General features: G+C 42.8%; 2 protein-coding genes across 3 annotated transcripts in view; one reads left to right on the top strand and one right to left on the bottom strand.

The window, feature by feature from the left end:
* Window positions 1-546: 546 nt before the first annotated feature.
* On the top strand, window positions 547-13840 carry MFSD4B (major facilitator superfamily domain containing 4B). Of its 2 annotated transcripts, none has more exons than XM_040597766.1 (5): window positions 547-654; window positions 975-1143; window positions 3987-4103; window positions 6615-10632; window positions 12288-13840. In XM_040597766.1, exons 1-4 carry the CDS (start codon window positions 628-630, stop codon window positions 7847-7849), a joined length of 1548 nt encoding a protein of 515 aa, XP_040453700.1. In that variant the 5' UTR covers window positions 547-627; the 3' UTR covers window positions 7850-10632; window positions 12288-13840. The 2 variants fall into 2 exon arrangements, with proteins under 2 accessions (XP_040453700.1, XP_040453699.1); XM_040597765.1 differs by having other exon boundaries at window positions 548-816.
* REV3L (REV3 like, DNA directed polymerase zeta catalytic subunit) overlaps window positions 10653-24447 on the bottom strand; it is a 123841-nt gene continuing 110046 nt past the window's right edge. The window contains exons 23-32 of the mRNA XM_040597762.1: window positions 23927-24171; window positions 22793-22901; window positions 21709-21915; window positions 20984-21093; window positions 19880-19994; window positions 18007-18144; window positions 16939-17129; window positions 15788-16034; window positions 14261-14470; window positions 10653-11834 (exon numbers count right to left, since the gene is read on the bottom strand). Coding sequence (XP_040453696.1) covers window positions 11694-11834; window positions 14261-14470; window positions 15788-16034; window positions 16939-17129; window positions 18007-18144; window positions 19880-19994; window positions 20984-21093; window positions 21709-21915; window positions 22793-22901; window positions 23927-24171 — 1713 coding nt within the window. The 3' untranslated portion in view covers window positions 10653-11693. The remainder of the gene's footprint in view (window positions 11835-14260; window positions 14471-15787; window positions 16035-16938; window positions 17130-18006; window positions 18145-19879; window positions 19995-20983; window positions 21094-21708; window positions 21916-22792; window positions 22902-23926; window positions 24172-24447) is intronic.

The raw sequence follows: 24447 nt of genomic DNA, 5'->3' as shown, positions 1-24447 counted from the left end.
GTTTTTTTAATGTATAAAGCCATTCCCTGTGCTTATTCTGCAACACACCAACCACTGCCAGAAGAAACAGGACTAGGTTGCTGCGCTCCATGTGCAATGTCCGTTACATTCTAGCACGTATTTCTGTTCTGAACAACTCGGAAACAAAAAAAAAAAGTCCAACATGGAATTATCTTTGAGTTGTTCGTGAGGCTTCGAAGTGACAAGCCTTCAAGCCTTCTCCGCACTGTGAAATAACTATGGTGTAAGACTGCAGCGTGCAAGTTCGGGGTTAATAGCCCTTGCACTACCAGTCTTACAAAGCCGGCCAGAGGCCGCGGGCGGTGGAAAACTTTTTTTTTAAAAAAAAAAAAAAAAAAAAAAAAAAAACCCAAAACCCAAAGAACAACAACAAAAACCCCAAAACACCAAAAACACCCACAGCAACGCGGGCCGGGACCGACACGGACCTGCCGCCATTTTCCGCAGGGGCCCGGCTGCGGGCGGGGGCGCCGCCCGCCGGGAGCCGCAGGGCACGCCGGGAGCCGTAGTTCCCTCGCGCCGCCATGCGAGGGGGCGGGGCCGGCGCCCCCACGTTCCCCGCGGGCCGCAGCGGCCGTCGGTGCCGGCGCCGCGGCGGGAGGAGCCATGGCCGGCGCCGAGCGGAAGAAGCAGGTCCGGTTCGCCGCCCCGGGGGAGGCGGCGGGGCCGCGTCTCTCAGCCGCGCCGCAGGCGGAGGTGGTCGGCGGCGGCGGCCGGCGGTGCGGCCGGGCCGGGGACGGAGCCGCGCTGCGCTGGTGCATCTCCGGGGCGCTGTGCGCGGCCTTCCTGGGGCTGGTGAGCGCGGCGGGGGCGGGCGGGCGGCTCACCGCACCTGCGGCCCCGTCCCTCTGCCCGCCGGCGGGCCCCGAGCCGCTCGGCCGCCCCTCGGCCCGGCCGGGGCCGCGAGCCGCCGCGGGCGCCGCGCCAGGTCATCCCGTTACCGTGTGTTGCAGGGGATGAGCATCGCGGTGCTGGGGCCCACCTTCCCGAACCTGGCCGCCAACGTCCACCGGAACGTCAGCGACATCTACTACATCTTCGTGGGCCGGTCCCTGGGCTACCTGGGCGGGTCGGTGCTCGGGGGGGTGCTCTTCGACTGCATGAACGCCCACCTCCTCCTGGGTGAGTGCCGCGCCGGGCGGGAAATGGCGCCCTCCGGGGCCGCGCGCGCCGCCGGGGCGGGCCGGGGGCGGTGCGGGGCCGGGGCCGCCGCGCTTGTGCTGCGGGTCGCTGTCGCGATAGTCCGTCCCGTTCGTTTTGTGACACCGCGCGCGCCCGGCCACAGCGCCGCCCAGCGCTGTTCCCAGGCGGCTGCGCTCGCCGGGCGCGCCGATAGCGGGAACCGAGAAAACCTGTCGGACAGGTGCCTTTGGTCTGGGCAGGGGAAGTGAAACCGGGCTATTTTTTCCCTTTGTGTCAAGTAATACACGTAGTGTAGATCCTCTTGGAACACGCGGCTTCGATAACGTCACTATGAAACAGTAACAAAACGGGCAGCGGTGCCTGGGCTTTCACGGGCACAGGGCGGAAGCCTCCCGCAGGAGGGACGCGACGCTGCTGGGGGAGGGCTTCGCAAAACCTTCCCCTTCTTAAACCTCATCAGAAGCGATCATCTTTGTGTACTGAGGTGCTGATTGGAGGGCCTTATTAGAACTTCTTCAAAGTGGAAAAATATTAAATACCACATGTGATGGTGGTGGAAACTTGCAGCTCAGTCGTTGCCCAGCCATGAAAATGTTTACAACTCTGTAGGAACCGCATTATGATCTTATGACATGTGGAGACTCCACTGTAAGGAGCACAGGACTGGCTTTGTCCTGGCAAGAGCAGGGCTGCTTGGCCACCAGGTCACCAAGAACCACACTCGGCATCCAGAAATGAGGTGTTCCTTCTAGTGGTGTTAGTACCTCGTTCAGGTAGAGATTCTAGAAGCACACTTAAAATAGTGGAAGCCCTGTCTTTTTTTTTCTTTCTAGTGCAGTAATGGTAGCATGTGCCTTTGTGCTGTAAGTTAGGGACCAAACCAGATACCAGAGCTCACTCTTCCCCTTCTTCTTCCCATACTTTTACAGGGGGAGTTTCCAACAGAACTGTGACTCCGTGGCACAGGTCCCCTGAGGACTGTGCTGTAATTACAGGGCTATTCAGAGAGTATGAGAAGATCCATTTTCCATTGCTAGTGTTTGAACTAAGTCTCCTCTTATCCCCGTATGCCTGTCCTCTGCTATCGGGAGCAGTCACGTCATATAATATGTTTGTCTGTCTCCTCTTTCTTTCCCCCCTGTTTCTTGCTGTCTTTATCTTTGCAGATCAGTTCTTACTTGCTCTTGTTTTAAGATGTCTTTAATTGATCTCCTCCCTGTTCTTTATTCCCCTCCTCCAGAACACCTGTAACGTGGGTATCCTTTAGCCTCCTTGTATATCTGACAAGGTCAGAGTTGTCTGTCGTTTACCTTCTGTAATGGAATTAATACACCTGTGGAAGCGAGTGTTAACTTGAAGTAGTTTAGTGTTTGCTTCTTACCCTGAGGTATCACACAGGACAGCTGTCTGTCAGCAATGCATGCAAAATGATTCATCTCCTAATCCTTTCCAATTTGGTAGTGCTTTTGGCAAAACCAAATTTGAACCACTGAATGTTCTCTCATTTTTATCATCTGAGGGCTGCCTGTAAGAGATTTTGGCTTGTGTAGTTTTATCTCCCATCTTTTCAACTGCTGAAGCTCTGCTACTGTACAAAAAAATTGAAGACATAATCTGTCTTTGTCAAGGAAGCTTTTAAGGATCAATCTTCAGGCGCAGAGCTGAAGTGGACAACTGAGAACTTGCTGAGAAGTTACTTCTCGGCTCTGAGTGGGGCATCTGAGTGGCTGTACTTAATACATCCCATCTTTAGCTTTTTCTTCATGCAGCTTAGCAGCTCAGCTTCAGAAATGTTTTGAGGCATGTATTCCAGCTATCTTGCAAGGCCTGCAGTGTTCTGGTTATTTATGTTTTCCTTTGTTGTTGGAATTAACCTAAGTTCTTAATTACATCAGTCCCCATTGATCTTTTTAATTACCTATCCCATCTATGCTCAAGCATTGATTTGAAAAATAATAGTGATATCTGAACTGGTACCAGCTTTCTAAAAGCCTAATCCTATACGTTCGAGATATACATTGCAGATTATTTTATGAATGTCATTATAAGCATAGAATTTAACTGCTGAACTTCTTCCCAAACTGTAATAAAAGTAATTTCCATCTGCTGAAAATATTTTTTGAAACAGCATATTGCAAGTGTAGTTAATAATAGCAAAACTAATAGTTAATGAATTGCTGCTAAATTTACTACGAGAAATTTTTTGTAGTTCTGTCTCAAAACTCCAGAAACGCTTTGGAATGTCTCGTGTGAGAATGTAATATAAATGAAAGTCAGCGTTTTTGTTTGGAGGTCGCTTGTTGGCCAAGGTGCAATTGCTTTATAGGGTTTTAAGAGTTTAGTGATTTGGGTTCTTTTCAAATGGGGCCATATTTAATGCTCTGTAGTTCTCAGAGGGTAAACTTCATACTGTTCAGAAACAAGGTTTACTTCATTTGTGGTAAAGTAACATTTCTAGATCAGAAGTTTGCAGAAGATACTGAAATGGCACTTCTAAACCAAAAGTTTGCAGAAGGCTTCCTAGTGTTGTAGCAGCAGTTGCTACTCCCTTTGCAAATAAAGCTTTGGCAAAACAGGTTTTTCATGCAGTGTTTATATTCCGATGAAATTCCTTTTTTTCCCAGTGAAAAATGACTCTGTTGAACTTCCCAGCTGCTTCTGCTAATCATGAATTGAGGTGGTTCGGTTACATTGTCTATTACTATTATCTGTAACTATAATAGTTACGGATGTATTTGTATTTCTTGGTCTTCTTCATGTTTCGTAGTTTAAATGGCAACTGTAGTATGTGAGGTTTTTGTTTTGTTTTTTAACTTTTCCAGCATTATCCATGTTTGGAACAACGGTTGGTCTTTATGGGATACCCTGGTGTAAGAAATCCCTGCTGTTAACTGTCTTGATGTCAGTTATTGGAGCTTCCATGGGAATTCTAGACACAGGTAAGGGACCACGTGGTCCAATAGCTCCTTTACTGAACTAACTGAAACTTGAAGCTCACTACAACTGTTGCTGGTATTTCATGGGACACATCCTCAATTAAAAGAGGGGAGCCGTTTTACCTGGCTGGGATTCTTCTGATTATTCTGGTCCTGAGACTTCCAGTGTTTATGTCTCTGTGACAGGCTTTCCTTAAGGGGCTGGGGGAGCTGGGCATCTCTCTCTTGTGTCCAGGAGGAGATCAGTATGCTTTTCTGTGGGCCTTTGCAGGCATAAAGAAAGTGTCACGTGCCCTTTAAGCAGTGTTTTCTTACAGAAAACTTACTCGTCTACAGGAAGCTGGTTGGGTTACAGTTCATTAGCGTTAGCTGGAGCTACCTTAATCCTGAGCAAGCCCTAGTGTTTGAGAGATTCTCTGAGTTGCTGTGTTGGAGAGCTGCCTACCCAAAGCTAGCTAGGTGCCGTTTGAGAATTCACAGCAGACATTTATTGCCGTGGCTCGCTTACAGCACCATGGCTTCCATTTCCCTGAAGTAAGGAATATTTGCTGCCCTCGACCAGCCTCGTGTAGGTGTTTGGGAACACAGATTTATTCTGTCCCGCAGATCAGACTGTGGCATGTGTGTACTGCAAATGGCCTGGAAAAAACCCCACTTTTGCTGGAAATCTGTTTAAAACCGGTTTATTAGTAGAGGCTTCTTACTGGAGGAAGATGTGTACTGGTGAAGTTGCAGAGCAAATTTGGTGTGGCTGAAAGGTCAGTTATACCAGAGGTGTGAAACTCCCACAGACATCAGTACATCGAGCATGACTTAGAAAGGGTGAGTTAGTGACGCCTGGGCATAGCAGGCAGTTTGGATTGGGAGGCGAGGCCACGGCAGGAGACTAGGCACGCTTCGAGATGACTGGGTAACGCTGGCATACTTGCAGCTGGAGATCAGGAAACAACCAAAATACATCAGCAGGGGAGTGTTGGGGTGTTGCTGTGGAAGGTGGCGATGAAACCGCAATAGGCAGCTGCTCACCTGATGTCCCAGCAGCGTGCTGACTTCCCTGGCTTACGGAGGGAGCCTGTGGTTACTTACTAGCCCGCAAGGTAGTGCTGGATCTGGTTGACCGGCTCCAGGACAGGCTTATTTCTGAGAAGAGCCGGCTAATGTGTTAGCCTAGCTGTCCAAACGGCTCTGGAAGCGTCCCAGCCAGCGACTGTGTTCGGTGGCTTGGCTGGTGGGCAGCACACAGGAACGACAGCTGCACCTGTGAACCGTCTGCTGAAATTCTGTGGAATTTGAGGGAGCTCTGTTAACACTAAAAAGACCACGATGAAGGATCCAGTGATGAAAAAGACCGTTTTGCAGGGCACAGGTTATGCTAATTAACCTGAGTGCAAAGGTGTATTTGCTGCCTGTGGTAGGATCAGATCATTATATGTGCACTTGGTTCAAAGAGTCTTCATACGGGAATATCCTGCCGGCTGATTGTAAAAATGCCTTCAGTGGGTGGGTGTGCTCCTTGGAAGTCAGACCTCTGAGGCAGGGAGACTTCCCAGCCTGAGCAGAAGTAACAAAGAGCAAGGAGTAGAGTTTAACCGACTTAATCTAGAAGAGTGTTAGTGCTGAGTGACAAGGGTCGCTGTACTGTAGCACAGGAATTTGCTTACTGTTCTTATTTTCCTGCATTCTTCTCAGGGACTACTTAAAAATGTCTCCCTGAGATCTTATTTTCTAGCATTATTGTTGATCTGAGGGCGCTGTAGTTTGGTCTTTGCAGCGGTGTTATTGTAAACCTTTCCGCTTCTGGAAAGTCATTTGAACGCAGTCGGGGTGGTCCCAGCCCATCAGAAGCAAGTGATTCTTGGTGTTTCCTGGGATGCTGGTTAATGAAGCCTCTGATTCTTAGTGTTGTGCATTGGTGCTTTAAATACAGAAATGAGCAGCAGTTAATTGGCTCTTCTGAAAAAAGGCTGAAAAGTGCTGCAAATTGTCAGGTAGGGTAATGAGAGTCATAGAATGACTGAGGTTGGAAAAGACCTTTAAGATCCCGGAGTCCAACTGCTAACCCAGCACTGCCGAGTCTACCACTAACCCATATCCCTCAGCGCCGCATCTACATGTCTTTTAATATCTCCAGGGATGGTGCCTCCAGCACTTCCCTGGGCAGCCTGTTCCAATGCTTGACAACCCTTTCAGTGAAGAATTTTTTCCTGATATCCAGCGTAAACCTCCCCCAGTGCAACAGGTAGGGCCACTGCTGCTGGATCGAGCCACTGCGTGGCTCTTCGTTTTGACTGCTGTGAATACCCTCCTAAAGCTCAGGTAATCACGTGGGCTTAAGGTACTTAGAGGCAGAATTTCAGTTAACTGCAGTTTTGCACATTGTATTTGCTAAGCATGGTATTATTGCAAATTGAGTTAGTTTTGTAGGTTACGGGTTTTTTGCCTTTTCTCCCCCATCCAAAAACAGTAGCTGGTTTCAGACTAAAATGACTGATTCCTCCTCTCTGTGATCTGCAGGTGGCAATGTACTGGCACTGAACACCTGGGGAGCAGAGGCTGGGCCACATATGCAGGCCTTACACTTCAGTTTTGCTGTTGGTGCGTTTGTGGCTCCGATCCTGGCTAAAATGGCCTTGGGAGGCTCCGAATCTAAAGACCTGCCAGTAGCTGAAAAGAGAAACCAGTCTGTCCCGAGGTCTGTGCCGACAGCATCAGCTGCATCAGCACTGAAACACCATCTTGGTGCAGATTTTTTGTGGTCCTACGTTGTCATCGGGACCTATCTTCTGTTAGTTTCTTTCTTCTTTTTTATTTTGTATTCAAAGGGCAGCTCAGCTCGAGACAAGTCAAAGGCTTCCCTGCAGAAGTGCACGTTTGCCAAGTACCACTATGCTCTTATTCTTCTCCTGTTCATATTCTTCTTCTGCTACGTGGGAGCGGAGGTCACTTACGGCTCTTACATATTTACTTACGCAAAGGTCTTTGCCGAGATGAAAGAAAACGAAGCAGCCGCTTTGAATTCTGTCTTCTGGGGTGCGTTTGCTGCTTGCAGAGGAGTGGCAATATTCTGTGCTGCTTGCTTGTACCCTGGCACCATGATCCTGCTGAGTATCATAGGCTCTGCCGCCTCGTCTTCGTGCTTGGCCTTCCTTGCAAGGTACCCAGCCTCACTGTGGGTGGGGACCGCGGTGTATGGAGCATCGATGGCCACCATCTTTCCCAGCGGCATCTCCTGGATAGAACAGTACACGGTCGTGCAGGGAAAGTCGGCTTCTCTGTTTGTGATCGGCGCCGCGCTGGGCGAGATGTGCATTCCTGCAGCGGTGGGGTATCTTCAAGGCAGGTTTCACCACGTCCCTGTGGTTATGTACACTGCCTTGGTGACTTCTGCGATGACAGTTATACTCTTCCCTCTGATGTACAAATTGGCCAACTCTCCTGGTGAGAGTGACATGAAAGAAGCGGGTGAGAGCGAGGACCGGAAAGCTTTGCTGTCAAACTCGGGGCTTAATGAGGATGAAGAGGATGAGGAGGATGTTGGGGAGTGGAACGAAGCAGACTTTGAGGTAATAGAAATGAATGACACGCTGAGAAACTCTGTGATAGAGACCTCCCGTAAGATACCGGGGGACTCTCCAGCCAAAGGCTCTCTCCAGCCCCATCTGGATGCCGTATTGCGTGATTCTCCAGTGGTTGCTGGTGGCTCCCCTGGGAGAAAAAATGTGAATGTTGACCGGGAGAAGAATGATTAAAGTAAAAGCTGACTTTATTTGTTTTAAAGGGAAATGCCATTGAATTGTAGCTGTTCTTGTAAAGTGGTTCAAGAATTTTTGATAGTGGCACAGAGCTCCACGTGTCCATTTCCATGTTTGTTTGGCCCTTTCTCCTCTTCCGTTTTCAGTCTGCAGCGATGTGTCTTGGAGCAGGAAAGGCCATGAGGACATGAATGCGGTAACATGATAAAATGTATAGACTGTACCAGATAAACGTAAGAGATGTTTTCTAAATGTGAGGCATGCATTTCGGTAATATATACTGTAATAAGCACTAATTAGGAAAGAAGGGAACTGCTTGGACCACTCATTTTTTTGGGGTGAGTGAAGGGTGCAGTTCTGAGGTGCTTGGTCACAGAATCTCTTGATAAGAGAGGAGAGAAATCAGTTATCTGTGATGCTGAACTTTTCAACCTCATGAAAGAGGAATGTTTCTACTGCACTGAAGGGTTGTGTGTGAGAGGCCAAGCCCTGTTCTAGGTCCATGCGACAAAGTTTGACAGGTGTCCGTCTGTGTGGCCTTGTGTGTTTTGTTTGTTGCACATGGTGACAAATGGAGTGGGATGGCAGAGGGAGTGAAGGTTAAACCTGCATTTCTTCAGCTTCCCTTTTCCCCATTTCCCTCCTGCACGCTACATTAATTGTTTTGTGTGTGATGAAAGTAGGGGGTGTTATCTGATGGCATGGACAAATCCCACGGGTGGATGAGGAGGGGGAAGCGGGTGGATGAGGAGGGAGAAGCGGTAACTGCTTCTGCTGCGCTTTTGCAGGAGTTCCCGTTGCCCCGGGGTGGTCACAGGTTTCCCTTGGCAGAGACTGGGTTTGGTGCAAGACGAACAACAAAAGATGCGGAGATGGCTCCATGGCCGCTCCCCACCGCACCTGCAATCCATAGGCTTGCCCTGAGTTGACAGCAATTTGAAAACATTTCCCCGTACCTGATACCATGTTGTCAGAGGAAAATTAGTTTAAGAAACCACCTGGCGACCAGGAAGATTTTAAATAACCCCTGATTCGTACGCTGATTTTTTGAATGAAATTCCAAATCAGAATGTTCTGCACGTAGGATTGTTCTCAGGGATAGTTTACATGTCTTGCATAATCAAGTACTAAAACAGCCAGAAAATGAATAAAGCTGCATTTGGAAATACACTGTAACCTCTCTGAACCTTCTCTACCGATTGCATGTCTATACACACTTACTTGTGGTTCTGACTGCTGTCTTCCCGACAAATGTAAATGTACTGTGCAAAACAAAGGTTGTTCTTTTTGTTACTGGCTGTATTAATTCCTGCATGAGGCACTTGAGTTCATCCCCATTTTACCCCCGTAAAAGCAGGTGGCCTGTGTAGTAGGAATGGAGCAGCAGCAGCCTGGAATGCCAAGGTAAGAGCAGCCTTCTGCCAGAAGGATCCCAAAAGCAGCAGCAGGAAGACAGAGTGGAGCTGGTGTAACCACCTTGAATAGTACCGGGTAGAGTCACGGCTGATTGATATGTGGCAGCCTGTGTCTGTTCGACGTCTAAATTTTGAGTCATCATAGACTTACAGTCACGTAGAGCCTTCGATGTCAATTCTGGCCTCAAATTTGAAATGGAATATGCTTACGGAAATAGTTCTCCTTACCCCCTCAGAGCATGCCTTTAATGAAGTGTTCGAAGCAATTCGAGATTAAGAGATCTAGGACATTTCCCGTGAGTCCAGCTCACAGCAGTTTTAGACATCCTTGATGTTCAAGGCTGTAGCTTTCCTCGTTCTTAGATTCTGGTGTTCCTCAAGGTTTGTTTTTTAGATGACAGATGTTCTTTTCCACAGGTTTAGATTTCCCTCCAAAGTAAACTGCTTCCTGGCATATGCAGTTAATAGTGAGGATCTCTTTACAGTGCCTTTTAAGTTTCAGATCCTCCAGAAAGCTTCAAACACTCAAACTTGCATGTTATGGGTTGAAATTACTTGAAGTGAACTGTATTGCTTTACCATTGCTTTGCTTATGCTAGAAAAGTCATCTCTGTGTTGAGGACGAGAGCTACGGTCCATGGATTAGATAACTGAATTTTAAAAGGATCCTATTTTTGTCCATAAAAACAGGCGTGGGTTGAAGATGAGCACTTGCCCATTTACTCCAGCGTTAAAGGTAACCTCCTGCAGTTAAACGTAAAATCATTTTTTTTTTTTTAATCCCTTAAGCGCTGCCAAATGCTGGATTGTACTGCAAGCGTTAACATGTTCGTCCTGGCGTTTGCACTTTGATTCTGTACATGACCAATGCTAGAATGCAAGAGCAGGCCACGTTTTGTGCCTTGATGGGTTTTTTTTTTCAGTTACTTTGCATTAAAATGCATTAAAATGTGTGGATGTTCTATTAAATATTTAATCAGTTTTTATTCTGCTTGGTGTGGGTTTACATTGTACTGTATAATGCAAAATTTAAGGCTGACTTGTAATATATATATACTTGAATGTAATAAATTCTTAACTGGAGAAGGCACTCAGGTTCCTTGATGTAAATAAAAGTTTTGTTCTATTTTTCAAAGCTACTCTGGCCTTCTAAATTTAAAACTTACTCGTCTTTTGACTAACGGGAAACTGAAAATGTTTCTCTTCTGGGCCGGGGAAGGTCTCCAAAGAATCAATACTGAGGTTTTGGATCCCGAAGCTTAAACTGGAAACCAGAATGCGGATTCCTCACTCTTCCTTGAGCAGTGCTGTTTACGTTACTATTTGTGTGCCAACTGAGGGAAACAAAGGTGCCTGCAATTGAGGGTAAGTAGAAAAAGAGCATATAATTTTTACCATATCATTTTATTCAACTTTAATATGGTTTCCATTATTAACTTCTAAAACAAAATGATTTCCAGTTTAGAAAACAATGCACTGACCACATAATCCTTTTCCATTTTATACAGTTATACAAATATTCTAAATACACATTTTGTCAAGATGGTGGCAAATAAGATTTAACTGTACAGTACATAAGGAAAGAAAATATTTTAAGCATATTTAGAAGCAATAGAAATGTCTATACAAAACAAGCAAAAATGGAATAAAATTTTATATTTAAAGTATTGCAACAGTCCCACAGGTTTGTAACAAAAATGTCTTTGCACAGTTCCTCACAATGCCCCATTAATAGCTAAAGCAAGACAGCAATTTTTAAAAAATAATGTTTCAAAATGCTACACATGATACTACTGCTTGCACAGTCTGATCAAAATAACAATCTACTTGGAATCAAGCAAAACTTAGGAGGAGATATACCAACCAACTTTAAAATTATCTGTATAAAAGTCATTGCACATTATTTTACTCAGTTGTTTGAAAAGTAAAAAAGTGTATTTACAAAATATTTCGCAGACAAAATTATAAAGTGAATGGATAATATATAAGTAACACGTCTTGATACTGACAGTTCAAGAACACACACTAATGGTTTTATCATTTCAAGAGGTTTTCAGTGCTCCTTCCTCCGGGAAGTAAACTTGACTTCTACTTTGAAATGGATTTACAAGATGTCACACATAGCTATTTCAACATCAGCATTATAAAACAGTATGTTAGAAACATGAAAGAAAGAAGAAATTTGTACATCTTAAAAAGTGAGCTATTCATAGATCAACAAATGTCTTTTTTTATTTTTTATTTATTTTTTTTAAGTTAGTTAGGATAAGCGTTCATTATTCTTCAGATAATAAACCCAACAGTTAAAATGGAAATCCTGGACTAGATGAGAATTGAAAAAGCACCATGCACAATAGTCTTAGTGTGGTAAACACTGAAGGGAAGAAAAAAAAAAATAGCACCTGGAATCCTGTAACACAGATCATTTAAAACTGGTCAAGTAGCTGGCGGAGATACGGGGCCTTGGACAGTTCTCTGCTTACTCTGGAGAGCTTGAAAAGTACTGGGCAGTTGAGGGAGACGCACTGGATCTGTCTATCGAAGCAGCCTGTACAGTTCTTGCATATCTAGATGACATGTAAAAAAAGCAAACCGGATTATTTCAAACTTAACGCAAGCATGGCATAAATCACGTGGGGCCGCACATCCTCCGTGCTGCATCAGCAGAAGGGGCACAGCCCTGCCAGCACCAAGCCCTTCCCCAGCAGGGAGGGATCAGAGCAGCTCCCTTCCCTGCTGCCGCCTCTCCTGCCGCTGCCAGACGCGAGCGGTGCCTGGCTGGCAGGCGTCCCCGCTGGGAACCGGGCACAGATCGACTTGAGAACAGCTTGACTGTACCGCTCGGGTTTAATCCTGCTAATTTAAGTTCTACTCATGTGTGGTGACGCTTGGCAAAGTAAGGTAAATAAGCTGAGTGGATTTAAGTGGGGCAGTGTGTTATATTCATGGTAAATTTAGCCTGTATAGAAGTTTCTGAGCGCAAAAAGACAAAACTTACTCTGCAGTTACTCTCTCCACAGGCAAGGTTGGTAATAAACTACTCCTGTTTCAAGATAAGCTTCGATTAGAGTTTTACATTCCAAGTCAGAAATAATCCCAAGATAGAAATACACAGGGCACGCAGATTCCACTGCTCTCCTTGTTCGTGGAGCTACCCGTTAATGGAGGTGACGCTACGTTAGAATGAATAAAATAGCAGGCACAGTTTTTCCAAAGGTAAATGCCTTCAGAAAACTAAAGGCCCCTGCTTTGCTATTTTGCTTTTAATCCTTTCCAGTATCTGCCACTTCCAATGGTTTTCCCAAGAACTCAGAAATCTGCTTCCAACCACACCTGTGTTTCCTAACATCAGCATGTTATGCAGCATTATCCTACCATTTGCACAGTTTGAACAACAAATCAAAACAACATCCTTTGCTTTTAAAATTAGTTCTTCCCCTTCTTTCCACGTTAAAATGACTTGGGCACCAGCAACCCTCTCAGCCAGACCTGTATCGGCACTGAATCCCTGCAGACCAGGAACTAAAACTGACAGCAGGTGGAGAGGAGCTGCCCCTCTCGCCAAGTCCCACACGTGGCACCTCAGAGGATCCCACTCCTCTGACCTGCAACTGTGACCAAAAGGAACAGGATTTAAATGGTTTGTAACCCCTAGAAGAACCTTGGCAATAAGCCTGCTCTAGGTCTTTTGGAAGAGGCTGTGGCTGGTTTCAGCGCAAGGGGCCAAACTAAATGGTACTCGAGATGCTTCCTAAGTTCAGTTTGTATAGAGGAGAGCAGTCTTTGGCCTCAACCTATGGCACATCATTTTTAAGTGTGGTGGTTTTTGTTTAAATAATGTACAATTCAGAGTGGTATCAGTTTTCTGCCGGCTCTGACATGTTTATAATCAGCCAAGAATTTAAGCTGTGAAGGATATATACATCTTTGTGTTAGAAAAGACAGGTGCTCTTACAGAGCGGTTGAGGCATCACGCACTGACGAGGAGGGGATCGCAGGCCTCGCTGACCTGTTGTGTGTTGCAGGGACAAGAGAATGTTCTGATCAAACCCACTGATCCTTCTGCGGGGCTGGACCAACCTGCCAAGTTCTGATTTATTCCAGAACAAAAGCAACGTAAAGGGTTCAGAGTACCACAGGAAAACTGCAGAGCATGCATCACCTTCCTTTGCTGCCATTTACAATGCAGATTAGAGCAAATATTACAAAATACAGCAAGAAATAGAAGCCCACACCTTAGCAATGCAATATTTATGAACAGTGAATTATAATGGTTTTCTAACAACAGAGCCCCACGGGAACCTATCAAATCAGTGCCTAGGCTACAGGAACATTTATATCCCTGCGATTCAGGCAAGTCTTTAAAACTCTTCATGTGCTAGTGCTAAAAATCAATCTTAACAAAAATATTTAATTACAAAATAAGCCAGTACAAAAATCAGGTGAGAATATGCATACATTTCTGCAAGGGGAGGCATTGTGCTTTGCTATAATATATTCGTGAGCACAGTCGGCTACCCTCTTAATTGACTTCTAGCTCAAGGGAAAAAAAAAAAAAAAAGGCTTGGAAAATTCCTGTCGCGAGGAAAGGTAACAAAACCCACAGGATAAAACACATCCATGTTATACATATAAACACCTAGAACACCATCAGTTATTTTAATGCAAAAAAAGGTGAATCCGTCATGCTTTTACAACTCTCTATCACTGTCGTTCTAGAAAGGCACCCACAAACCATTTAAGATACTCTTAAAAAAAGAAGAAAAGGAGATAAGCATGTTCTGTTCTGATCCTCCCATTTGCCTTCAATTTTACACAAAGCTAATGAGAGTAACAGCTGCCTTCAACAGCAACAGGAAAAGCAAACGAGCTCTAACATGTTTAACACCCGGACCGTACTTCCCGTTTCTGTTGGGGGCATTCAGTAACGCACTGCTTTGAAATTTCAGTCCCTGTCTTTGGCTGACAGACATCTGACAATGCTTAATCATACCTTGACCAGCTGTTCCTGCTTACGCTCCAGCTCTCGGATTTCTTGGTTGAGAATCACTGCCACATGCTGCGGCTGGCTTCTGCATTTATTACAGATCCCATACTGGGTCAGTTCATCACAGACGGGACAGTGTAAGGTCGTGAAATACTGGGAGATTGTACCTTTGTGTCCTTCTAGCTCACTGCGGGCAGCTGAGGCAGCTTTTTGAATCTGTTTAAAGAAAAAAAGCAGAGGTAATGAACTTTCAAGAGAGCAGCTTGCCTTATTTCCTAGGTTATTTTTAAGAAGAGTCTGAAAGTGCAACACAGCCTGTAGGGCACAGGTTCACACACAAATCATTAACATGGACTGCACCACGCTGAAGAGCGTAGCATTTGCCCTGAAGAGATAACACAGAAGAGCCCCCCCCGCCCCATTTCACAGGGAAATCTCACCAGAAAAACGAAGGAAATCCTCAGTCACATGCTAAATTCCTGCTCTCATCTCAAACTCTGCCTCCTGCAGTCATTCCTTTGAGGGTGCTGATCTACTTCACAATTATTTGTGCCCTGGCAGCCTTCCAGACTCTGCCTCCCCTCCAGTGTCTGTGCCAGTGCAGTCCCAGCTGCAGCGCTGCCACCGTGGCTCTAGCTGATGCTCCCTTTTCCCCAGGCAAAGCTCCACCACTGCCCCAGTGCCCAGATAAGCTCATTCTCTGCACTTGCTCCTGATGCTTCATGACTCACGTTTCGTGCTATCCTTCACACTCTGCTCCAAACACCCAGCTGCTCTGCTCCCTGTGACCTCCTGGTACTCCCTGGCCTTGCAGAAAATCAGGGCTCTCTCTGCTTTTTTAGAGCAGCTTGTTGGAGATACTTAAGGTGAGTGTCAGAGTGCCATCGGAAAAGTAGAGAAAAGCAGCAGAACTGAAGTCAATCAAAGCTATATTAAAAGTCTGTAGTGGGAAACACGATGTACTACTATGCTGCACAAGTCCACGCTAAGCAGAGTAATCAAACTACACAGATACATTGCCTTTCACCATTCCTTTTTTGTCAGGGGAATCACAAACTAAAATCCAGCTATTTAACACTTCTCTTCCTGCATCTCAATAATTTCTTTACCTTTTAGGAAAGTCAGTTTTAGATACAATTAATTTTAAATTTCCAGTGATACAGATTTTTTTAAAAAGTGTTCCTGCTGCTGTGGCATTACCACCTTTTCTATAAAGAGTAAAGACCTTCAGAACATCTTGGAAAAACAGTTAGGGCAAAATACTCTTTTGAACTATGGAAGGGTTCAGAATATAGATGATGACAGTGTGATCAACCCTGTGCAGAAGGGCTGGCCAAACCCCCCTGATTTACTACGTGAAAAAAACCACATGGAAGATCTAACAATCAGGTCTGCACGTCTGGGCATAAAACACTGCCTTGTGAAATAACCTTTGCTGTTGCCTCATATAATCCTCATTGCATTAAAGGTCACAATAAACCCAAACACTATAGATGCACTGTGTTTGTAATCTGTTTGTTTTCAAACACTTACCCGTGGCAACTCATGGTACCAGCTGAAGACATCTATGCCAATAAGTGAGAACACCCTAGCCAGCGGTGGCAGAATTTGTTTGGTGATATAGTATGTGGCATTCAGCCTCAGGCTGGAATCCTGCAGGACCTCGATGGGCCGCCTCACCAGCTGTATCAGGGGCAGCCCGGGCATGCCATACACAATGACATAGGGCACTCGCTCCCCAACTCGTGGTTCAGAGCGACGGTCATAGGCAAGCATTCTCCTGTTTAAAAACAGCCTTTATAATGCATCCAGAGACAAATTCATCGTTATTTCATTTGCTTGTGAACTCCCCCATCTGATTATATCAGCTCTCCAGACGACTGAAATTAGTGCCTATTACGTGAAGCGCAGGAGCAATTTGTTCCATTTTTAGGTTGTGTCGTGCTCAGACCCAAATTTTAGAACTTGGAACGTGAGCCCTGAAGATATGCTCTCTTTCAAGTCACTTGGATTTGCACACAGGTTGCTTTCTAGCTACCCCTTCCCTAAAGAAATACTTTAATGAAGAGCAGCCAGGGTACTAAGAAGAGCTCAAGTACCCAGAAAACAAAGGACAATTCAATTTGAAGCAGGTATAAATCCAGAACTTTGAATTGTATTTTATTTAAAAAGCATGGCTTAATTTGAAGACCTTCTGTATTAAGCAAAGTGGCTAAATGTGCCAGATCACATTGTCTACTACTGATAAACAGTATCAACAGGTTGAAACCCTAACTTCAAGTAAGGTACTTTTTAAAGAATGAAAAATTAGGCCTGGTAATGTGTTTCACAGCACTGAGACAAATCACTATTACAATTTTTAACATATCTAAGAGCCGCGAGTAATGGGCAATCTTGGAGAGCTGAGCTTTTGTACAAAAACCAAAGCATAAATAACAGCAGTGAATACACTGTTACAGTGTCCTGACGAGAGGCTTTACTCTTCAGCCTGTGTGGCTCTTCCCAGGACTATGAAATGGCTTTCTAGGACTATCTGATGCCTGATGCCTCTTCACACACAGGAGAAAGTCAGAGCCAACCACTGCAACAGTAGCTGAAGGAGACATCTCAGTGCTGCTCGTAACTTAGCAGTACAAAGGTCAAGAGAAAAAATATCTATGATTGGCACTTGTTAAACTCGTTACCTTGTGATTTCCAGGGCTGGTACACAGGACCCAGGTCTGTAAGCTGAGCTCCCTCTGTACTCTTTTGCAAAGATGAAGTCTTGCATGCTGGCTTTTCCTTCCAGTAACTTCATGCATTGATTCTGAACGTACTGTTTGATCTGACTTATGTCCCGTGTTTCAAATAGCAGCTTGATAGAACACTCAAGTATCTTTACAACCAAAGGAGAAAGGTGAGAAAAACACGTTTAACTAAAAAAATAATTAATTACAAATAATTCAGTAAATTCCATGGAAATATTAATACACCACTTAGAAAAAGCAGCAGAACTAGAATGTTAATGTGACAAAAGGCTGCATTCTCTTCCACTCAAAGACATTCATAAACACATTACTGGACAACTTTTTCCTCAGTTTGACACAGCTTTCACGACATTATCCATACCCTGGCACCCAAGACTGTTTCAACAGTTACAGAGGTTTTCCAGAGTACGAGGGAAGATGTTTTTTCCCCATCATCTAAAATATTTTGCCATGACTTTCTGACCACCCAGGCAAACAAAAGCATTGGGATTAAAAAGAAAAATGGAAGTAAATCCTCCTAAGTGGTTACCTTTCTTAATGGCATAAATTTGTTTTGACTAGATTAAGAACAAGAGCTTTTTCTTTTAACCCCCCCAATACACAGCTTAAAATAAACAGGCAAGGAAGTTTATTTTAAATGAATTCTTAGCTAAACTAGATTTATGTAGTGAGCTATTTAGCAGACATCAGCGTGCCTCATCATCTTGGGCTAATACTCACTTCCAGTTGAACTGGATCAAGAATGGTCTTCTAGAGAACTTACAGGGGGCTGAGGGCTTTTTATGGAGATTTTAGGGGCTGAAAGATAGTAGTTAAGATGGAAAGTGCAAGTCCTTATAAGGCTGTGCAAGATCTTCAATTTATATTTCCAATGGAACATACCAGAAAAACAGACAAAGTCTCAGCAAACTCACAAGGACTAGAAACTCCTGAGAAAGGACAAACATACAATGAAATAACACAATACTATAACTTTATTCAGTAAGAAATGCAGGAGCATTTTACCTTGGAAACGGCAGGGCAGGAGTCCCTTCGGACTGTCTCTATGCCTTTTGCGTCAAATACTGGGTCTTTCTGGTCCAGTGTTTCATACATGTAACCCACGTACCTCTTTTTAGTTTGCAGGACACATGGCAAGTAGACCTGGAATGTTTAGAAAGAAGATAGCCCAGTCTGGCATGTGTTGTGAATACAAGGTGGCTCTGAATATGGAGGGTTTCCTAAGGAATACTTTGTTGTTGTTGCTGTGTTTTGGGGTTTGTTTGTTTAAATCATTAAAACCAATAAATCAAAGGACTGTTCAAGGTTGGCTGAGGAAGTTGGGATTCAGTGGTGTTCCATTCTTAAATCACTTTGTATTTCATCTAGCTGTAAAGGCTAAGAAACCTGAAGCTCAGATGAAAAGTGACACACGGTACAACTCGAGTACCCTTACTTGCCTGGATTGCATCTGTCAGCATTTTTAATGTAACTGTATCATCTCTCTTTCTTAAAAAAAGACATTTTAAACAACAGAGAAGAAAACTTTCCCAGAAAAAGTAGTGGCTTTCTTTTTTCAAACTTCATCTAATTATGAGATGCCTAAAATCATTTAGTATCTTGATTTGGGGAAAGCATGCTTTTTAAATGCCTATGCTTGGAGAACAAGTTTCCTCATGAATGGATTTTTAGGGTAATGCTCTCCTTTCCTTGTTTTCTCCAACCTCTTACTTCATTCTCTTGATTGCATCAGTATCCCTTACCAGTTTTAAAAGAAAGAATGGAGAACAACGTATTACCAGGATAACACCGTGTCTTCCTGGCTCTCATGGAAGAAGGAACAGTGAGAGTTTAGACCGCCTGAGGCTGAAGAAGGTCCTGCACACAGGTATCCCATTTCTTGGACTGATGCTCCCTCCAGCTTTGAGGCATCTTCCCCTTCCTGTGCTAGGAAGCTACCCTAGGTGAGTACTCAGTATTTTGACCCAGAGGTGAATAAGGGCACTTGGACATCTTCTCAAGTATATCCTCACACCTAGTATTTTTTTGCTGGCTAATTACTCCTTCAGCTTAATGACACAGAATTACCTCAAAGTGGGAAGCTTTCCTGTACATTAGTCAGTGAGGTAAAAAATGCCGTGCCTTCCAGAGGTATCCTGACTTTTCTTGCTAATATTTTTCTACTGTATTTTCTGCAAAAAATGGCAATTTGCTTACAAATTCTGATTGAACCTGTTGAGTCAGGTATGTACCTTGAAAATACCTAGAGCACCTGAACTGATTGCTAATGACTTTCTAGTGATAAACTTCCACCAAAATTAGTATCACATTGCCTTGCTCTTCTACAGAAGGCTTATTGTCATTAACACTTCTCCCTACTGAATGGATTTTTATGATTCTTCATTTTATATGTCTATGTATCACATGGACATATCCTGAAGTGTGCTAAGGCTGGCTGAATAATAAGTATCAGGCTTGTAATTAAACACACTGGAATCACTTCAAGGGATGGTGCACATTTTCTCTAGCAAGTTGCACACGTTGGTTTGATTGCATGTATATAATACAAAACTGAAGGTGATGTTTCCAAAAATTGATGAGACAGGCATTTCAAATTGCCTGGTGCTGCCAGCACAACAGGCCACCAGGCATCCTGATGTGAAAGCAGGAATACTTCTTTTTGCTGCTCATGCTGCAGTGCTCCTCTGACAAGGTCCCTGAGGCATTACGGTGCTTGCAATGTAACCGCAGGAACAGTACAGCACACAACTGCTGTATATTCTTATACTATGTTACTGTCCAGAAATATCTTTTATCTTCACTTTTTTTTTTTTTTTTTTTTTTTTAGGGTAACAATATTTTCACCCAACACACTTGACACAAAATGTTTTCCTTTTACCTTTTCAAACTTCAGTTTAACAGGTTTGGGGTTTGTTGCTGTTACAGCTTCAGCAATTTCTTGACCAATCTTAAAAGACTGCTCCTTTGTGGCTCCTTTCAAGAGTACAAACATGCTAGAGAAATGAGACATAGGAAATAAGCACAAGTCTGTTCAACATATTTCCTGAAACTTATAAGCAATAGTTTCCTGGTAGCAAGGCAGGGATGTTGTTATCAATCCTGTTCCCTTCCTTCAGACAGAAAAGCAAAAAACCTGAGAAACTGCAGTGTTTGGTATGAGATCAGGAGCACCAAAGGCATGACAAATGCTGTGACTCTGGTGAAGCAGAGAACATCACTGCTCCCAGGCGCTGTAAAACTTCAAGTTCCCAGGAGAGAACCGTAAAGAGCTCTGGGTGCCCCCTTTTTCCTCCACTATAGGCAGCAATAGGATTTTACATCCTTTCTCCGACAGTTTTTTATTTTGGAAGTTACTGTGAATTTAATATCTTTGAATTTTAAAGTCTTTCATCAAAACTGGCTGAAATCAGTCCCTGGATTCACAAGTTAAGGAAGGATAGCCAGACAAGCTTTGTTTCCCATGGCTGAGAAATTATCTGAGTCTTGCACTAGAGACGCATATGCCTGGAGCATGGCTATTATTTAGATGAAAGAGTGACCGAGAAAGAGGAGATATTTATATGATGTATTTCAGGCAGCCTAATCGTATCTTTTTAATGCTCTGGTGGCTGCCTCTGAATTGTATCCACTTCTGAAGCTTAAAATAGTGCTTTCCTCTAAGTACAATATAGTAGGCATTGCACATTGATAAGTACTCTATTTTCAAAAATAAAAATGGCATCATAAACAGGCACAAAAATATTCATTCGATAAATAAGATTTATATTAATTCACAGCTGAAAAAATATAGTCTTCCCCCCTCTTTCTTTTCCACATAGTTTTCAAAAGAAAGGAAACCCTCAAAGTGCTTTCTAAGAGTCCACATACTCTAAGAGGGTCCAGATACTCTTTTCAGTATCATTAATTACCCCTGTTGAGACAAAAGAAAAATATATCTATAAAGAACTACAAAGATTTTAAAAAGGACAGTAAGAAGCCTTACCTGTCAGTGTCACCATACACAACGTGAGCACCCCATTTTTTCGTATCGTTCACCAGTTTTATAGCACGCTCCAATGTTTCTCTGGCTTTGTGGACAATGCTATCCCCAACCTGCAAAGTTAAAAGATAAACTGAAAACCTGTATTCTACTGTGAAACCCAATACCAGCTCTTGATAAACATGGTCTAACCTTGCTTATCAAGCATTGTTTATGAAAATTACTATACCGAGTTGCTTGTGTTACCCCCCAACAACAAGAATTAAAGGAAGAGTGATCAAAAATTACAAAGAATTAAAATAAAGGAAAATTTGGTTTGAACTTCTCTAGGCATATTAAAAGTGTAAGGAGCAAGACAAGATTGCTTAGGCTCATTTTCTCTAGTTTTACAAATCTGACAAATCCTTTTATGAAAACTATGAAACAGCTACAATGTTTTATTTTATTTCCACTATCAGAACTGTGATCCAATCTACCTTTGGAGAGAGCTCTACAGACATGCCAACTCCAAATGCCCTTTGATGGGAAGAAGAAAAACAACACTTTTATTTTTTTATTAAAACGAATCACAAATAAATCCCAAGTTGCTGATTTTCAGTACTGCAAATAAAACCAGCTTTTATGAAGGTATTTAGATTAAATATGTTTCAAACAATAATACTGTGTTATCCGACTACACTGTTTTGTCTTTTCCACAGTTCTTCTGTGTTTTTATCTGCAACCCTTACCTCAGTGCATGGCATTCTTCCAGAAAAATTAGCAGCAGTATAACCAAATGTAAAATTAGCTATATATTTAAGACCCAACTGACGAGCTTCCAGCATTCGAGTTATAGCTCTGTCATGCTTATAAGCCTTCATGGACTGTTTCACCATTATCCTAGTCTTCAAGATTTCTTCTAGCATTCTTGGCAGCACACCCTTTCTTACTGAAGGCTGTCATAAAGGGAATAAAGAAAAAAATTATGTTAAAAAGCCCAACCTAAACAGTTAGGAGTAAAAGCAAAACCCAGAACTATTAGATAATCACTGTTAAGAAGACAAATTAATTCGCAAGATGCCCTAGGCACCAGCGGTTTGGCTCATCTCACAAATATTACAAGCAACCTAGGATACAGGCAAAGCTCTTAAGGGCAGGGTAAATAGCTTTTTGTTCTTTGCTTTCATCAGCCCTGCGAACGCAATGTTTAGATAACCTTATTAACTAAACTGGGACTTCAGTATTTAACTGATAATTCTCAAAATGTTAAATACTAAAGGAATACTATTTTTAAAAAACTCTGCAAATATTCCTCACTTACATTTTTTGTTTTACATTACGTATACATATGCTGGTGAGCGGCTAATTATTTGTAAGAGCTCCAGGCCATATTTATTAATTCATTACAAATCAGCCAGCAGTACATGTAACATAAAATGAGAACAACAGAAAGCAAGTTAGGGAGTTTCATCTCACGAATGATGACTCTTTTTCTAGGAAAGCATTCTGCTATACAGGCAGGAGAAGAACAAAGTGTTACACACAGATAATTACTGTTTGATCCCCAAACCGCACTAGTAAAATACAGTTTAATTATAGATGAAATAAGCCTTCAGTATCAATGAAAGCATGAAGATAACATTTTATTACCTGAACTGCCAGAAGCACAGCACTGACGAATATCAAAAAAACATTGGGAAATGAGAACCGAACCTCCCCCCCTTCTGTCTGCTCTTACTGCAGCAAAATATAAACTACAATTATCAATTTGATCTTAAGCTAGTCAGCCAACAGGAAGTGAAAATACCTGTCACAGAGCACTAATATCATTACCTTGACAAAAGCTACTCCACTGGGTGACACTGTGATATCATGCCTAATCTGGTAAAGTAAGTCAGGAGGTACTCTGAGAGATGTACAGCCAAATTTGAATGCATCATATCTAATAAAGAGAAAAATTAAATATGAAGACCATTCATTTACAGCAGCATCAAGCAAAAGCATCAACTCACGTTAAAACGCTGGGAATGCCAGCAAGGATAGAATCACAATTATAATCTCAGGTCTAAACAAACATACTTCCGTTTTTAAATTTCTCAGCTACGTGCAAAAGGCTTTAGCCATAAAGTAGTAATAAACAGTTGAAATCCAACACATGTGTAATTTATCAAATCTGTTCTGTGTTAATGCATATTTCCAAATGCTGAGTTAGTGGAGGCAGGTACTCATACTGTAATCCCCTATGGAAACCATGCATGTTTGCAAAGGAAAACACTGCATGTATTTTCTTCCTACAAATTCAGAATTTCAAATCAGAAACTTGAAAACCTGATGGTGACACCTAGCAATCATCACATACATCTTCCCATTCTTCCAAATATTGTGATATAGAGGTAACAACAATGAGCAATGAGATTTTTTTCCCCCGATTAACAGAATTACTGTTAAAATCAGTAAGAGATGCTACAAAGAGTATCACTGTATCTTCTTATTTTGATTAGTTAAGACCAGAGTGAACTAAGACTGTTAAAAGAGAACAACAATAATTAACATACAGCAGAATAATACTAGTCCAGTTTTGAAAATAGGTAGTGGATTTATATAACATTTTAACTTATTCTGAAGCAATATTAAAACTAGCATCACCACAATAATAAAATAGGTGTACACACATGCACATACAGAGTTGGTGTTTTTTTTGGTTTTTTGTTTATTTTTTACACAATGGAGTCTAATTCTGTATTTAATTTAAATTACATATTGATATGTGAATATGTGTGCCTGTGTGTGTATACACATGCACCCACCCACAGAGTAGATCTTTATCATCTCTATTGTGTAACAGAAAATGGTGCTATTCATACATGCCCACTTGTTTCCAATGACAACCAAGGGTTCTCAGTACCTGGGAAAAGATGGTAAAGTCTCTATGGAATCAAAGTTTGTGAGAGAAGAATAACAACTTACTTTCCTAAGTTTTCAACATGTCCCAGGCAGGTTGAAAAACAGTAGTTGTATGCTATCACAATGGAAGGATATAACGACTGGAAATCTAATACGAGGACAGCATTGCTGTAGAAGCGAGATTCTGGCTCCATTATTAAGGGAACACACTGTAGGGCTTTCATTTGAGCTCGCTGCTGGACACTGGGTGTCACAGGAATATAATTCATTGGCTTTGCAATACGCAGCATCATAGACTCCACACGATACTGCAAAACAATTTGGATATAATAATTATAATTTAGAAAATAAAGAATAAGCATGGGTGTATTAAAACTGTGTAAATACACACTTGCATTTCCTGAATTTAAAGTATGGACAACTAGTTTTCCAAAATAAACTGCCACACTCTTACTTTTATTGTATATTTTATATCACATATAGTGGAACTTTTCCATGTGTTTCCCCATCACTTAGCTCTAATAACTGAAAATCAAGTACTTCTGATTTTTATCTATGGAAAAAAGAAACATCCAGCTCAGGTT

The sequence above is a fragment of the Falco naumanni genome, chromosome 6 (genome assembly GCF_017639655.2).
Source record: "Falco naumanni isolate bFalNau1 chromosome 6, bFalNau1.pat, whole genome shotgun sequence".
Classification (NCBI taxonomy): Eukaryota; Metazoa; Chordata; class Aves; order Falconiformes; family Falconidae; genus Falco; species Falco naumanni.
This window is presented reverse-complemented; position numbering and strand designations above follow the sequence as displayed.

Coding starts and splice junctions, on each gene's coding strand:
- MFSD4B (XM_040597765.1), top strand. CDS start 628: ATGGCCGGCGCCGAGCGGAAGAAGCAGGTCCGGTTCGCCGCCCCGGGG. Junction 817..974: donor GCGCGGCCTTCCTGGGGCTG/GTGAGCGCGGCG, acceptor CGTGTGTTGCAG/GGGATGAGCATCGCGGTGCT. Junction 4,104..6,614: donor CATGGGAATTCTAGACACAG/GTAAGGGACCAC, acceptor TGTGATCTGCAG/GTGGCAATGTACTGGCACTG.